The sequence below is a fragment of the Ciona intestinalis genome, chromosome 13, assembly GCF_000224145.3.
Source record: "Ciona intestinalis chromosome 13, KH, whole genome shotgun sequence".
In the NCBI taxonomy this organism is placed as follows: domain Eukaryota; kingdom Metazoa; phylum Chordata; class Ascidiacea; order Phlebobranchia; family Cionidae; genus Ciona; species Ciona intestinalis.
This window is the reverse complement of record NC_020178.2, coordinates 1,250,987-1,265,999: the sequence shown is the minus strand read 5'-3', so window position 1 is coordinate 1,265,999 and position 15,013 is coordinate 1,250,987. Positions and strand designations below refer to the sequence as shown.

At 35.2% G+C, this 15,013-nt stretch overlaps 1 protein-coding gene across 1 annotated transcript; it reads right to left on the bottom strand.

Moving 5' to 3' along the window:
- Positions 1 to 6: 6 nt before the first annotated feature.
- On the bottom strand, positions 7 to 10,251 carry LOC101241986 (tubulin polymerization-promoting protein-like). The gene is made up of 14 exons (XM_026837306.1): positions 10,165 to 10,251; positions 9,513 to 9,639; positions 6,998 to 7,052; positions 5,769 to 6,232; positions 5,282 to 5,376; positions 4,770 to 4,893; positions 4,236 to 4,360; positions 3,570 to 3,714; positions 3,194 to 3,245; positions 2,677 to 2,832; positions 2,113 to 2,244; positions 1,487 to 1,646; positions 1,045 to 1,115; positions 7 to 641 (listed from the first exon to the last, which is right to left on the bottom strand). The coding sequence occupies exons 7-14, from the start codon at positions 4,350 to 4,352 to the stop codon at positions 428 to 430; spliced, it is 1,047 nt and encodes a 348-aa protein (XP_026693107.1). The 5' UTR covers positions 4,353 to 4,360; positions 4,770 to 4,893; positions 5,282 to 5,376; positions 5,769 to 6,232; positions 6,998 to 7,052; positions 9,513 to 9,639; positions 10,165 to 10,251; the 3' UTR covers positions 7 to 427.
- Between the last annotated feature and the right edge of the window lie 4,762 nt (positions 10,252 to 15,013).

The window sequence follows — 15,013 nt, the reverse complement described above, 5'->3', positions numbered from 1 at the left end:
TTCAAAATAAAGCTTGTTTTATTGTATTTAAGTGAAGGATATTTGTACTTTGCTCAAAACACGAGTAAACAGAAATTAACTTAAATAGGAAATAATACATATGGAGTAGCAAGTTGAATTTCTGCAATGAAAAATATAAATTATTCAAAAAAGAGAAAAAAATTAACAACAAAATGACAGTTCAAACAGAAGGTGAATAAAACTACTTGAGTAAAAATAGCAAATAAAAAATACGGCTCCTAAACTTATAAAACAATTAACTAAAATATGTTTTGTGAATTTGATCTAGAACTTATATTGTTGGACAAATCACGTTGCAACAGAACAAAATACCCAAAAAATACAAGTGCAGAAATCCAATTAAAATAATCCGCGGATGCTGCATATGCTTTAGTAGCAAGAGTCCATAATTTTTACAAAATCCAGCTTAAATAACTGGTGTATGAGTTCTATAAGTGGATGAACTAGACACGGGACGCTTAGTAGTGCTACCATTTGAACTTGTACGTGGCCTGATACTTGAATTTTGCATCTTCAAGTCGTATTGGTTTCTTCCTGTGTAGCCGTTGACATATCCCATCATTGTGTCTGGTACGTCAAACTTATCGTCAACGCCCAAGCCACGCCCCTCCTCATCAAACCTATGCAGAATATAAAAGGTTAAAATGTGAGTGAATATATCAACAACAGTTGTAATAACACGGTGTTCTGTTTCATACACTTTGTGTCCGCCTACAAGTTACCACACAACTAACCTTGTGGGTGATATGTATACAAATATATTCATTTTAGTGGATGAATAAAGTGTTTTTTAGTATATACACAGGTTATAACATAGATATATGAATGACTTTGTCTTATTTATCCTCACGTGGCCGGAAAATGATAGTCATTATAACACGGGTGTTCTGTTTTATACATCTTGTGATCACTTACGAGTTACCACGTAGGTAACTTTGTATTTTGACATAAATCTTGATTAATCAGCAATTACTCTTGATCTAAGAAAACACCAACAAACAAGTTGCATAAATAACCACGCACCTCATTTTATGTGAGACCGGGTACAACGTATGGTCTGTCATCCTATCAACGTTTCCTGTCTTTGAAACACCCTGGAAATAAAACCAACATATTAACTATATCATAAGTATGATAGAAAAAAGAAACTGAACAACAACAAGACACATAACAGCAGTTGATTCAACCCAGTGGTCACTTATGGTTGTCCAAGTTGTCAGTCAGAGAGAAAAACAATCACCCACAAAGTTACATATGTGGTAACTCGTAAGCGGGCATAAGGTGTATGAAACAGAACATCAGTGTAATAATGACTAAAGTTGCCCCGCCATGCGAGGATAAATAAGTTACATTTGTGGTAACTCGTAAGCGGGCATGAGGTGTATAAAACAGAACACCCATATTATACCAACCTAGCTATGCAATAAAAGTGAGGGCGCCTATAACATTATGTTTATGTACTCACCGTAATCCCCACGTATTCTGGTGCCTTTCCGATCACTCGGTTATAAATAATTTCCTGTCGTAACTTCTCGTCTTTCACTTTCGACCCGATGACGCGGTCCGCAATTTCATTTAAACAATTCATAAACATCTCAAAATCAACCAACCGTGTCCCCTTTGGCCTGGAAACAAAGAAATCTTATATATTCTTTTTATGACTTTGTTATATTGACAGATTTTATAAACTGCCAAAAGTTAAGTATAGCGTTCTATTGATGGGTGAGTTCCACAAGTTACCTTTGTGGTAACTCATATAAAAAGGTTTACAAGGTGTATGAAACAGAACACCTGTGTTATAACGACTATCATTGCTCTGCAATGCGAGGATGCAAGTTACATAAATGGGAACTCCTAAGCGGGCACGAGGTGTATGAAACAAAAAACCTGTGATATAACTTCCTAAGTTATTAAAATGACCAATAACTTTTGGTAAACTCACATTAGTGACAACTCGGTTGGAAAAATGTCCGTTAAGCGTTTTGCCATAGCAGTGTCAGACTACATGGCAGCATGTCAATCTTTAGGCCCAGATGACATAGAGTTTAATGCTTGTTGCTGCTACCATCAGATGCTACTAAGTAAACTTACTTATGCCTTGAGAAGATCACGTCAATATCACCGACCAATACGTTCTTATTATCAATAAAGTCGCAATCCCTGCATAACTTGGCCCAGTTCTTGTTGTTCATCTCCCGTCCCTCACTGTTTACTTCACCATACCTGGGTAAACACATGTAAATGTATAAGGGAAACTTTATAATATAGTAGGATGGGAGAAGATGGGACACTTTTTTATTTTATTCTCTTATTCAATTTGGTGGTAAACAAAGAAAATTCATAGAGTTATAAAACCATATCCTCACGACTCCTATAGACCGTTGTTAATTGTTTAAAACACGATCAGGATATTTAGATGTTATGATGTCACCCTACTGAATATAAATAGGCCATAAAACAGACAGATAACATGTTATAGAAGCTTACAAATATAAGCATAGCAAAACCTTGTACGGGGCAGATGGAAGCCATATATACATTCTGCTGTTCTTGGCATAGTTTAATATTTAAATTGGTGAGAATAAAAAATATGTAAGCAGCAGAATATCTAAGCCTTTCAATTTCCCTGAACAACCTTTGCTGTTGTTTATTCACCTTGCAAATCTAAAGAAAGCGTTGTGTAAAGTTTCAATAATGGGGTCCGGAGGCTCCTTGATGCGGTTGCTTAGTGATGAGGAGGATCTGGGAGCAGGGGAGGGAGAACGGGACATCTTGGGAGGAGGGGGGTCCTCCACTGCGTTTGTGATTATCCTGTGTGGAAGATGGATAGACTTATATTACATTGATAACATTGAATGTTCATATAGCAACACTTTATTTTACATTAACCTCATTTATCCAACGCATTTGTCCTTGCGTGCATTAGATTAGGCTATGTTAGAGTAAATTATATGCTATATATATGGTGATCCTGGATGAAACTTATTTATCCTAGCATTGATGGGATTATGAGAACTATGTAATATACTCATTAGGTAAAAACAGTTTAAGAAGTCCTTCTTTGTGGTTTAACTGTATTTTCAATTTATTATGAATAGAAATGCATGTGTACTAGTATAGGAAGCAGACAGTAATAGAATATTGGATTATTTGGGTATGCATGGGAACTCACTTTGGTGTTTTCTTTTTTCTTGCTATCTCTGGTGTTCTTGCTCTTGTAATGCCTGTGAATATAAGCTTACTGATTAAAGTTTATCGTCACATATTTAGTATCTATTTTAATGACTGGTGGCACCCTTGTTAATAGTTTGTGAAATGGTTGATACGAATAGGTAACAGTTAGTGTGTTTAACCTCCAATATTAAAATTTCCGGTAAATCAACTATAGATGCAACAACTCATTTGGGGACAATTTAGGCCTAAAACCTCTTGCCCAAACTGTGGGACTTCATCTACACATCATAATAGTTGACGCATTAGTGTTAATACACTTCAATGAAGGATTGGCTTAAGCCCACCACCTTACTAACATACAGGTAACCCCTTACCTTCAGTCCCCACCCCCATACTACAAGTCAACTTCTTTTTTCTTTTCCGTTCTTTCTGTGTGCTCTGACTCCCTCTACTGACAGGTTTACTGAAGAAGTCGTCGTTGTCCGTACCCACGCATGCATCTATTAGCTGGGGATAAAACTGATGGTATATAAAGTAATAGAAATACTTAAACACAAAAAACACCGTAAGCATTAATCAGTTGACGTTACAACCAATAAGTTAAACATAGGAATGCGCCCCCTGCTTTTAAAAGGTAGCAGTTATACCACCATTGCGTTTAGAAGGGTTAAGGTGGCTGTTCACAGTTTCCGGAATTTGTCCGTTTTGTCCGGATTTCGCTGCCGCATGCGGAACTCGTTAATCGGTTTGCATACGTCTTCGCAAGCGAATTCGCATGCCGGATACTGTGTACAGCCACCTTTAAAATATATTTTGCCTAGTAGCAACGACAGTAAAACACCATTTCCACTTTACACAAACAAAATGATGTCTTACTATCCCTGCCTCCCTTTAGTTTAAAACAGGGCAGTTATACCATTCGATAAAGGAATGAATATATTCTGACTGGTAGTAACAGCAACAGAAGCTGAAAACCATTTAAAATTTAAAACACACAAAATGATAACCCCATTAACTACCAAGCACTAAACTGACTTTACCATAATATATGTATCCTTAGTTTCAGATGACTGATTATTAGTAGTTGGAGTAGTTTCTGCGGCTTCACTTTGCGATGCAGTTGTAGAGGATATGGTTGTTGTTGCTTTCTTTACCATCCTTGGCTCTGTAAGAATAGATATCATATTTATATATGGCAAGTTATACCAATTCTATGACTTCTATACTACACGGGTGAGGTCTTACAGCGATACACATTTATATCATAGATATCGTATTATATACGTACTACAGTAGGGCATGCTATGGAACCTGGGATTTAGGCCAGAGTTGGCCCATTACCCAACCACCCAGGGTGCTACAACTTATTAGTGACCACTGGGTTGAAATAATGGGTCTTGGCAAAGGACACATACAACATCAATGGTATCAGCATCGAGCATTGAACCCGGTATCCTTCGGTTACAAAGCATTCACTTAACCAATTAGACCAATATTTTCCATTGCATCTATACAAAGAATCATATATTATATACAATATACAACAACTTATACCAATTCTATCTATGCCTTACCTGGATCAGTGCCAATTGAGAGTTCACAAGTTTTCTTTTTATCTTCCTTGAGTGGGACTTGAACCTGGGTGGCCTCTGATCGATAATAAACATCATTGTGAGTCCCAACACATGCATCGTAAACCTGTGTGGGAAATATTATTATACACTGTATAAATATGTGAAAATAATAAAGTATATATAAATATATTCTATATGGGTCAGATCCCACACCATGGTACTTAATGTTTAGGTCAGAGTTGGCCATTATTTCAAGAAAATCATATAAGATCATGTGTTTCTTTGGTTCAAAGTTATTTTGTGATATAACACAGTAATAAATGGTGTTTTTATACTGTTTTTATGAATAACACTTCAGTATTGTAGGTCTATTTTTAATTTAATAAAGTCATACCAAGCTATACAAAGATAATATCTTTATTTTGATTTACCATGAGTATTCCCTACCTGAAGATAATATACCAACCGCTATAAATCAAGTAAGTTAATATTTGATATGATAACTTTATTACCTCAATATAAGAAGTTTGTGTTACAGTATTGACTTTGTTGGCAATTCGTAGTCTGGGTGAAAGTTTCGGCTCTTCTAGTGTTGTTAGGGGTTGAACTGCAATGTATGAATATCTATTGTAGGTTATATAGTACGGTGGGTGAAGATGGGACACCTATTCATTCTACTTTTTCGTCCCATTCAGTAGTAAACAAAGAACATTTAAAGAATTATAAAACTGTATCCTCACGACTTTCATATACCGTTGTTAATTGTTATATATATATAAACCCACTAACATATACCCAACATCTATATACTAGAACTGGGTGTGTCACTACAACATAATATATATAATATCTGTTAGTGGGTTTGAATAAAACCTATCCATTTTGTTATTTTTATTCTCGTAATCATAGGCAAAACCTTGATTGACTCAATTATTCTAACTTTTGATTTCATAATTTAAATATGACATCTCAGTTAAACATCATTTAAAAACAAATTACTTTGTGCTGTTGAATAAATAGATCTTGTTGAAGCTAAATCATCGTTTGTAAGTTGAGGGGGAATTTCCCTGTCTAGAGACTCCAAATCCGACCCGAAAAAGTCGTCGTCCTCTACAGCACTCTTTAGCTCCCCCGTGTGGGCGTCCTGTCGTCTTGGCAACGTTGGCGTAAGTATCGAGCTGTAGCGAGTGACTCTCGGCGACGCTCGACGCTCTAAAAACTCGAGCGCCGCGTTTCTAACAGGTTCTGGGGTTGAAATAGTGGGTATTGCTTGAATAGGGGTCACCCTTGCTGTCGGGGCCCCATAGGACCCAGAGGTTCGGCGGGAAATCCCTGTCCCGAACCCAGCGATGTTACGATACCCAGAGTATGACGGGAATATCAAAGTCGAAGCTTCTGTTGAGTATTTTCGTCCTTCGTTACGGTTGGTTGATTCTGGATTGTGGGTTATGATGTCATCAATGCTGGTAAAAAATAGAAATAAAATTTATAAAAAAAAAAATTATTAAATATATATATATATATATATATGAATATAAATAACATACATAAATACCTTCCTAATATAAACATAATGATAAATTATAAAAACAACTAAGAATTTCTAATTAACAGCAGTCGTTACAACCCTTTATTAATTAAAAATCATGGGTATCGTTTTTTAAATGTTTTAAACCCAACATATCATAAACTAACAGCAAGTAAATTAACAATATGAGCTCTATATCCTACATTTCAAGCAAATAAGTCCTAATACACTTAAAACATAATGATAAAATATAAAAACAACTGAAAGATTTTAACTAACAGCAAAACAACAGTCATTACAAACCTTTAATAACAAAAATATTCCATTAGTTATATTAATTAGAAAGTAGATATATGGTTATTTTTATAAATGTTGCTTATTTTTAATTTAAAACAAATAAGTAGGGATGCACATTACAGAACTTTGAATCCAAGAGATGCAAATGTAATTACGTGATTGGTTATTGAAAAAAAGTCTCTTGTGTTTGTGGGACTTTAGACAAAAAACGTTTTGCAGCGTTTTTTGCCATACGTTTCGGCTTGGCCGTTTTGGCTTCATACGTTTTTGCTTATATTACAAAAAGATTCGAAATTCTAGATTTGAAACAAAGTATTCTAGGATATCCTAGACCTAGAATACCTAATTATTCTGTAATGTGCATCCCTACAATAGGTAAAAAAATATTATGATAATTACTAACCCTACAACATTAGGTAGTTCAAACAATTCTTGGTGATTTATATCTGCTGTTTCTCCTGTAAAGTAAAGATTCATTTGAAATAAATAATTTGTTTGTGATGTCGTAAGACTAATAGTTGTCACAATGGCGTCGGAGAAACGCATTGTTTCATCACAATCGCATTCCATTGTTTACTTAAACATTAGTTGCGATGAAATACAAACATTGGATTTTTGATGACAGGTGGAATTAATGAATGAGCACGTAACTTGTCTAACAAAAGTTGGTGAAATTTGGTGCTTGAATCAAACTTTGATTTTAGTTTGGGTGATATTTTTAGGCAAGATAAATAAGTTACAATCATCCATTCAATCAAAAATTAAGCCTACCAAACCCACTCACAAAGTTACGCATATGGTAATCAATTAACAAGGTGTACGCAATGTTATTACATACACTACTTAACAGTCTGCAGCTTACATATATATCATACAAAATGTTTACACAACGACAAGTAACACTTGTGTTATAACAGATGTCGTTAGCCCACCACACGAGGATAAGACAAGTTACATATGTGGTAACTCATATGAGCGAGCACGAGGTGTTTAAAAGATAACACTGTGTTATAACGTCTGTCGTTGCCCCACCACGTTACATTTATTTATTTATTCACCACATAACAACATGTAGTGTATTATATACAGTACCCTTATATACACCACACATATTAAATACTTAAATAGATCACGTAACAACCTGCAGCCCCCACAACTTCATCAATAAACACCAGGTTCTTGTTGGTTGTTTCTTTAACACCGACTGCTCCTTTTTTACTACAACAGCTACCCATGTTAGATTTATTTTAACGTTGTAAACATCTTGACTTTCAAACAGCTAATAAATATAAAACCAGTTACAACAAGTAGCCCTATTTTAATTCACTCTTTAATTAATATTTTTTTCTTCGATTTCAAACTGTTAGATATAATTTAATTTTAAAGAATAAAAGCTTTTTTTCGCCTAGTGTATGCAGCCAATTCTTATGCTCCCCTTGGTTACTAAACCATATATATATATATAACCTATTTACAAACTACTAGCATCGTTCCTATTTGGGAATCTCGTTTTTAGTACATCAAGTCAAACCCTATTTATTTCTCTAGGGTATATATTTCTCTTCTAATGCAACTTCATCCCTATATATATTTCCCTATATATATATATATATTTACAAATTAATCTAAAGCGCAAAGAATCAATTCTTGTGTTCTAGTACTTCCATAACTGTTTATTCTGTGCCAAGTCAAGTCATATGCTTTCCTATATTAGAACATGGACCACAAACTGTGGATCATTCTCAGTAAACATTATCAAATCTTTATTACTCTAATGTTATATATCCTTAAGTGTTACCAGTTCAAAACCCAACCGAAAAATAATCTCGCAACACTGGTCGAATTTTTAAAGTAATAAAATTTTTAACAATTTTTTAAAAAGTTTTTAGTTGGCAACACTGTAAACAGGCCCAGTGTTCCCTGTGAATCAGACAATTCAGCAAACAAACACAAATGGTTGTCAACTGCTTGGTAAATATTTGTTGAAAACACTAAAAGTCAATAGTTTAAATATCTTCAGCATGACAATACCTGTTGTATTAAAGTTACGTTCTTTGGAATGTGGTTAGAATAGACAAAGGTGATCTGATATTTGGTGAACATTTTAAACCAAACTTGAGTGTTTGCTTTTTGCTATTATTAGACTTTTGTTTGGGATAATTTGAACCAGTTTCGTTTGTGAATTTTATATAGGCTGTCATAGGCACCATAAAAGCAAAATACATGGGAGGGATGCAGTGCGGAAATTGGAGTTAGCCTGCTTAACCTGCCACCTAGGTTAGTGCCTATGAAAGTGATGTTATATCTACTGTCAGGCAGTGGTTGAACTACTTTTTTTAAACATATGCATAACTCTAAGGGTACTTGGAGTGACATGTGATCAAAGCTTTTAAAAACAGGGGTGACACTATGTTTAAGCACCAGCCAAAGTATATTGCATTCACCACATTAATCAATGAGGTTCCCTATGTTTGACAACTATGAGTGTAACTGCATTTTAACAATGTCGCCCCAGATTTTACCCTGCTGTTAGGTGTCTATACAAACAAGCAGAGCCAAAGTATATTGCATTTACCACATTAATCAATGAGGTTCCCTATGTTTGACAACTATGAGTGTAACTGCATTTTAACAATGTCACCCCAGATTTTACCCTGCTGTTAGGTGTCGATACAAACAAGCAGAGTCAAAGTATATTGCATTCGCCACATTAATCAATGAGGTTCCCTATGTTTGACAAATATAAGTGCAACTGCATTTTAACAATGTCACCCCAGATTTTACCCTGCTGTTAGGTGTCTATACAAACAAGCAGAGCCAAAGTATATTGCATTCACCACATTAATCAATGAGGTTCCCTATGTTTGACTACTATGACTGTAACTGTAAACCAAACAAACAGAATAACAAAATATTACCTGATTTTGCAAGTGGATAAGAAACACTGAAACACTCTTCAAAATATTTGGAAATTTCTGGCGTAATTTTCGCAGAATAATTTGCGTTGCCTTCCAATATTTGTGCAGGGCGAGCATAGATCTTCGCCTGAATAATATAAGTTATATACAGGGTGTTAATTCCACCCCATGTTTAAAGTACAGGATGTTGGGTGTAAATTCCACCCCCTGTTTTAAGTACAGGGTGTTGGGTGTTAATTCCACCCCATGTTTTAAGTACAGGGTGTTGGGTGTAAATTCCACCCCATGTTTAAAGTACAGGGTGTTAGGTGTAAATTCCACCCCCTGTTTTAAGTACAGGGTGTTGGGTGTGAACTCCACTACATGTTTAAAGTACAGGGTGTTGGGTGTAAATTCCACCCCCTGTTTTAAGTACAGGGTGTTGGGTGTAAATTCCACCCCATGTTTAAAGTACAGAGTGTTAGGTGTAAATTCCACCCCCTGTTTTAAGTACAGGGTGTTGGGTGTAAATTCCACCCTATGTTTAAAGTACAGGGTGTTAGGTGTAAATTCCACCCCATGTTTAAATTTCAGGGTGTTACGCTATAATACGTTACATACATAAGTTCCTTTAAAAATTGAAATTATAAAACTTATACATAACTATACTTACATAGTATAGAAAGGGCCGTATTTCTTTGCATTGTGATGATTTAAAAGGATACAAAAATGACTTATAAAACTTTTTTGACAGAGCACCTTACCGTGCAAAATCTTAATCGAAATGAAGAAGAATCTAAGACGACATAAGTATCCTGTCGATTTTAATACTCTATAAAGAAAATATAAAATGAAATTATTTAGTCCCCGAATACGCTTACAGTGGAAGTAGACCTATATGTCTGTATATTTCTTTCTATTGGTTGTTTTGAATGGGTTGACCGTCGTTTCTGTATTTGAGGTCGCAAATATAAATGTACAGTTGGGGGAGAAAAGACAGGACCCCTTTAGCGCATAATATCCAAATATCCTAATCGTGTTTTAAACAATTAACAACGGCCTATGGGAGTCATAAGGATTTATAATTATTTGAATGTTCTTTGTTTACTACTAAATTGGAATATAAAGGAGAAGAGAAATGTGTTCTAACTTTCCCCAACAATCTATATGCTATGTTAAATCGTATTTTTAGGGGTGTCTCTATACTATAGCATAGCATTATATACCCAGCAACACACCAAACAATATTGTTTTAAGCCTGATGGAGTTTATTTTCGTTGTGGGTTGCTATTGGCCACAAAACGTCACTTTAAAATTAAAGGCATTAATATTCATTCGCCCCAAATTCAAAATCTCTCAAAGGAACTAATTCCTGTGTGGTTTATTTCAATCATTCCGCGGTCGCTACGCGTTACCTCACGATCGTTAATTATTCCTTCGATACGTCACAATCCAATACGTCACAATAGCGTTTGTCTCTATGACGTTGATTAAACAACTCCAATTATTGCATCAGCGACAATATGGGTTATAGCGATCGTTTCGTAACCGAGCGACGACAAGAGTTATTCTAGAATTGATTGTCTCGAAACAAAACAAAGAACATTTATAAAACTTTTATGAGCCAGCATGCTCTTTCCAGTGTTGCCATATGCAGTGTTGCCAGGTGGAAAAAACGAAAACCTAATAACGATTATTGGCTATGGGAAGGCAATCAACGGCTTAATTTGAATAATAGGAATTAATATTCTTAAAAGCCAATGACATGAGCGGAATTACTATACGCCAATACCAATGATCAATTATATGAATGTGAAAATAGAAAGGTATAGATGGTTTTACTTTACTACTTCTCTCTTTCGTAACGAAAAACCTTTACCGAACGTTGCAATTGCGCATTGCATTCAGCATAGGTACATATATGTGTATGCTGTTGGAGAAGGTGCATATTATAAGTCTGAAGGAGCTTTTCTGGCAGCTGTTTGTTTTTGTGATCTTTAACCTGCAAGTGCATATTTATTCTCTTTATAATAGGCTACATATATATATTCATTAGGTAACGTAGCCTATTGTAGATTGCATATGTTTATATAGTAGGGTGGAGGAAGATGGGACTCCTTTAGCACATAATATCCAAATTTTCTGATCGTATTTTAAACAATTAACAACGGTCTATAAGAGCCGTGGGGATATAGTTTTATAAATCTTTGAATGTTTTTTGTTTACTATTAAATGGGATGAGAAAATAGAGTCAAAAGGTGTCCCATCTTCCCCCACCTTACTGTACATGTATGTTTATTCTGTGTGTGTTATAGGCTGCATATTATAGGCATATTATAGTATAGAACAATTAAATACGGTCTATGGAAGTCGCGAGGATACGGTTTTATAATTATTTGAATGTTCTTTGTTAACTATTAAATTGAACGAGAAAACAGAATGAAAAGGTGTCCTGTTTTTAGTTTAAGATATAGTGGTGTGGGGGAAGACGGGACACCTTTGGCACATAATATCCAAACATCCTGACCATGTTTTAAACAAATAATAACGGTCTATGTGAGTCGTAAAGATACGGTTTTATATTTCTTTGAATGTTTTTTGTTTACTACCATACAGGACGATAAAATAATATGAAAAGGTGTCCCATCTTCCCCCATCCTATACTATATTTATAATAATACACCAAACCAATGCCCCGCTAAGGTATTATATTACGGGCATTATAATTCTTCGCTACACGTCAACAACAACTAATTATTTTTAATTATAATTCACAACTAATGGACCATATTATACGGGCGGTTGCGGTTTGCGGTTTAAGAAATATCTTTTGTTGACGGTACATTTATAAAGGTGAGCTATGGTATAACACATAGCATAAATATATTTATCGCTACGAATACAGTGAGTGAATAGAATGGAGTTAGCAGAAAAACGTATTAGTTAAAACAAGGTATATAGGTGTAAAAACTACTTGAGTAAAAGTCATATAACCGCATCCCCAGAACTCTAAAAGAACGTTGTTCATTGTTAAAAACACGATCAGAATATTACGCTAAAGATGTCCATTTTACCCTAGAGTGGTATAGTAGGGTGGGGGAAGATGGGACACCTTTAGCACGTAATAACCAAATATTCTGATCGTGTTTTAAACAATTAACAACGGTCTATGGAAGTCGTGAGGATATAGTTTTATGATATTTTAAAGGTTCTTTGTTTACCGAACCTAGTACTAAACGTATGGGTCGATACATACTTGTAGTTACAAGGCTGTACAGAAATATGAACATAGGTTTTAATGGAGTCGCAGGTGCCAGGAAGTAAATAAACTAATAAGACAAGGAACTAAAAATAGCTAGGATTTTCATATATATACATAGGTGAATGTAGCGAAAACACGATCAGGATATTTGAATATGATGTGTTAAAGGTGTCCCATCTCCCCCCCCCCTACTATATTAATGGGGAATTAACCAAAAGAAAAAATATTGCGTTTTTTTTTCTGTGACAGTTATATAACTAGTTTGACTTAACCGTTTTCAGTTAAAAAGATTGAAAGGGAGTCAAATGAAGACAATAGGTGGATGTAAAATAATTTTCAGATCGCTAGGAAATAAAATAAAACGCCTTACGCTAGCAGATGTAAAATGTATAAATAAGCTACGATGTCACTTAAACGAATGCTACATGCGAATATACAGTTTTATATAGTACTGTATATACTATAAACTGTAGGGTAAGATGAATGCCGTATCTGTAGGGTAAGATGAATATATGGTACTGTTTTTTCTATAGTACTGTGGGGTAAGATGGATACCTTTAGCACATAATATTCCGTGTTTCCTATCGCGTTTTAAACAATTAACAACGCTCTTTTAGAGTCTAACAGAGCTATTTTTATAGTGAGGATACGGTTATATAATTATACGAACTTTGCCCGCCTAAACGTTTTAATCATATAAACAACTGCTTTTAGGCGTTTCTATTATTTATCCCAAGTCTAAATACGATTCAGGAAAATTGTTGAGAAAATCTCGCGTACCCTATAAGCGTGCAGGTCAATACTTCCTGCCAAACGACCTGTGTTTTATTCGGTCAACCTGGCCAGCGTGCGTGTCAAGGGAGCAGCAGGTCGTAAAAATCGATTCGTCCTTTAACTTTTAGAGAAATTGAGATTAATTAGATGACATTAAAGACCAGATAACGGGCATTGCTGTTAGGTGCAGTGGAAAGTGGCGCTGGTTAGTTTTTAGTGTAGTTATAAGCATAGCTTTGCTGGTGCATGAACGTATAAATGTATAAAACAAAGGCGTATACAGACAGACCATACTAACTGTCCATATGTAGAAAACAGAACATATATGATATATAGTAGGGTGGAGGAAGACGAGACACCTTTAAAACACAATATTCAAATATCATCGTGTTTTAAACGATTATCATTCTATGGAAGTCGTGAGGATATGGTTTTATAGTTATTTAAATGTTCTTTGTTTACTACTAAACGGGACGAGAAAATAGAATGAACGGGTGTCCCATCTTCCCCCATCCTACTACAACCTATTTTTCTGAATTTCGCCATGAACTATTAACTTTGATTATTAGGGATTCTGGTATTTAGACGCATAAAGCAAATATAATAACTGACAGCAGGTTATGTCGCTTTTTCTATTAAACTTTTTCTAATTATTATCAGATAGCTTTGCTGGTATTATAGACATAGTAGGGTGGGGAAGATATGCTCACGACTCCTATAGACCGTTGTTAATTGGTTAAAACACGATGAGGATATTTGGATATTATGTGCTAAAGGTGTCCCTTCTTCCCCCACCCTTCTATGTAGTTATCCTGTCGCTTCGGAACTTATATATAGTAGGATGGGGGAAGATGGGACACCTTTTCATTCGATTTTCTCGTACATTTTGGTAGTAAACAAAGAACATTCAAGGAATTATAAAACCTTGTCCTCGCGACTTTCACAGCCCGTTGTTAATTGTTTAAAACACGACCAGGGTATTTTTATACTTTGTGCTAAAGGTGTCCCATCTCCCCCCATTCCACTAGATAGTGCATTATAAACCATTTCATTTCTGCTATTTGTTATTCATTCATATTAAACTTATAAGAATTGCAATCAATTATTCTCTATGATGAAACGAACCGCTAAACTAATTCCAATCGATCGCGGAAATATGAAGTAGCCGATCATCGATCTCTACCACATAGTGGGTTCTTTGTATTGTTTAACATTAACGGGATTAATTGGTCGACTGTTTGATTGCTTGTATTTGTAAGAAGCGAAAATGGACTTATGTTAAAATATACGATTATGTATAGACGTTGCTGTATGCGGAGTTCAGTTATATAAACGCCAGACAAACACTGCATTTAAGGCTTTTAAGCATGCCTCGTGTTCAGTTCAGTTATAACATGGCTGTCTTCTTATACACCAGACACACATGGTGTATTCACACACTTCATGCTCACTGTTAAGTTATAACATGGGTATCTTCTTATACACC

Bases quoted from the DNA above. Each gene is read 5' to 3' on its own strand.
- LOC101241986 (XM_026837306.1), bottom strand. From the start codon at position 4,352: ATGGTAAAGAAAGCAACAACAACCATATCCTCTACAACTGCATCGCAA. The intron at 2,245-2,676 runs GTGAATAAACAA...GTGTTTACCCAG, and splicing joins GCTTTCTTTAGATTTGCAAG to GTATGGTGAAGTAAACAGTG. The intron at 1,116-1,486 runs GTGAGTACATAA...TTTTATTTCCAG, and splicing joins CAGAATACGTGGGGATTACG to GGTGTTTCAAAGACAGGAAA.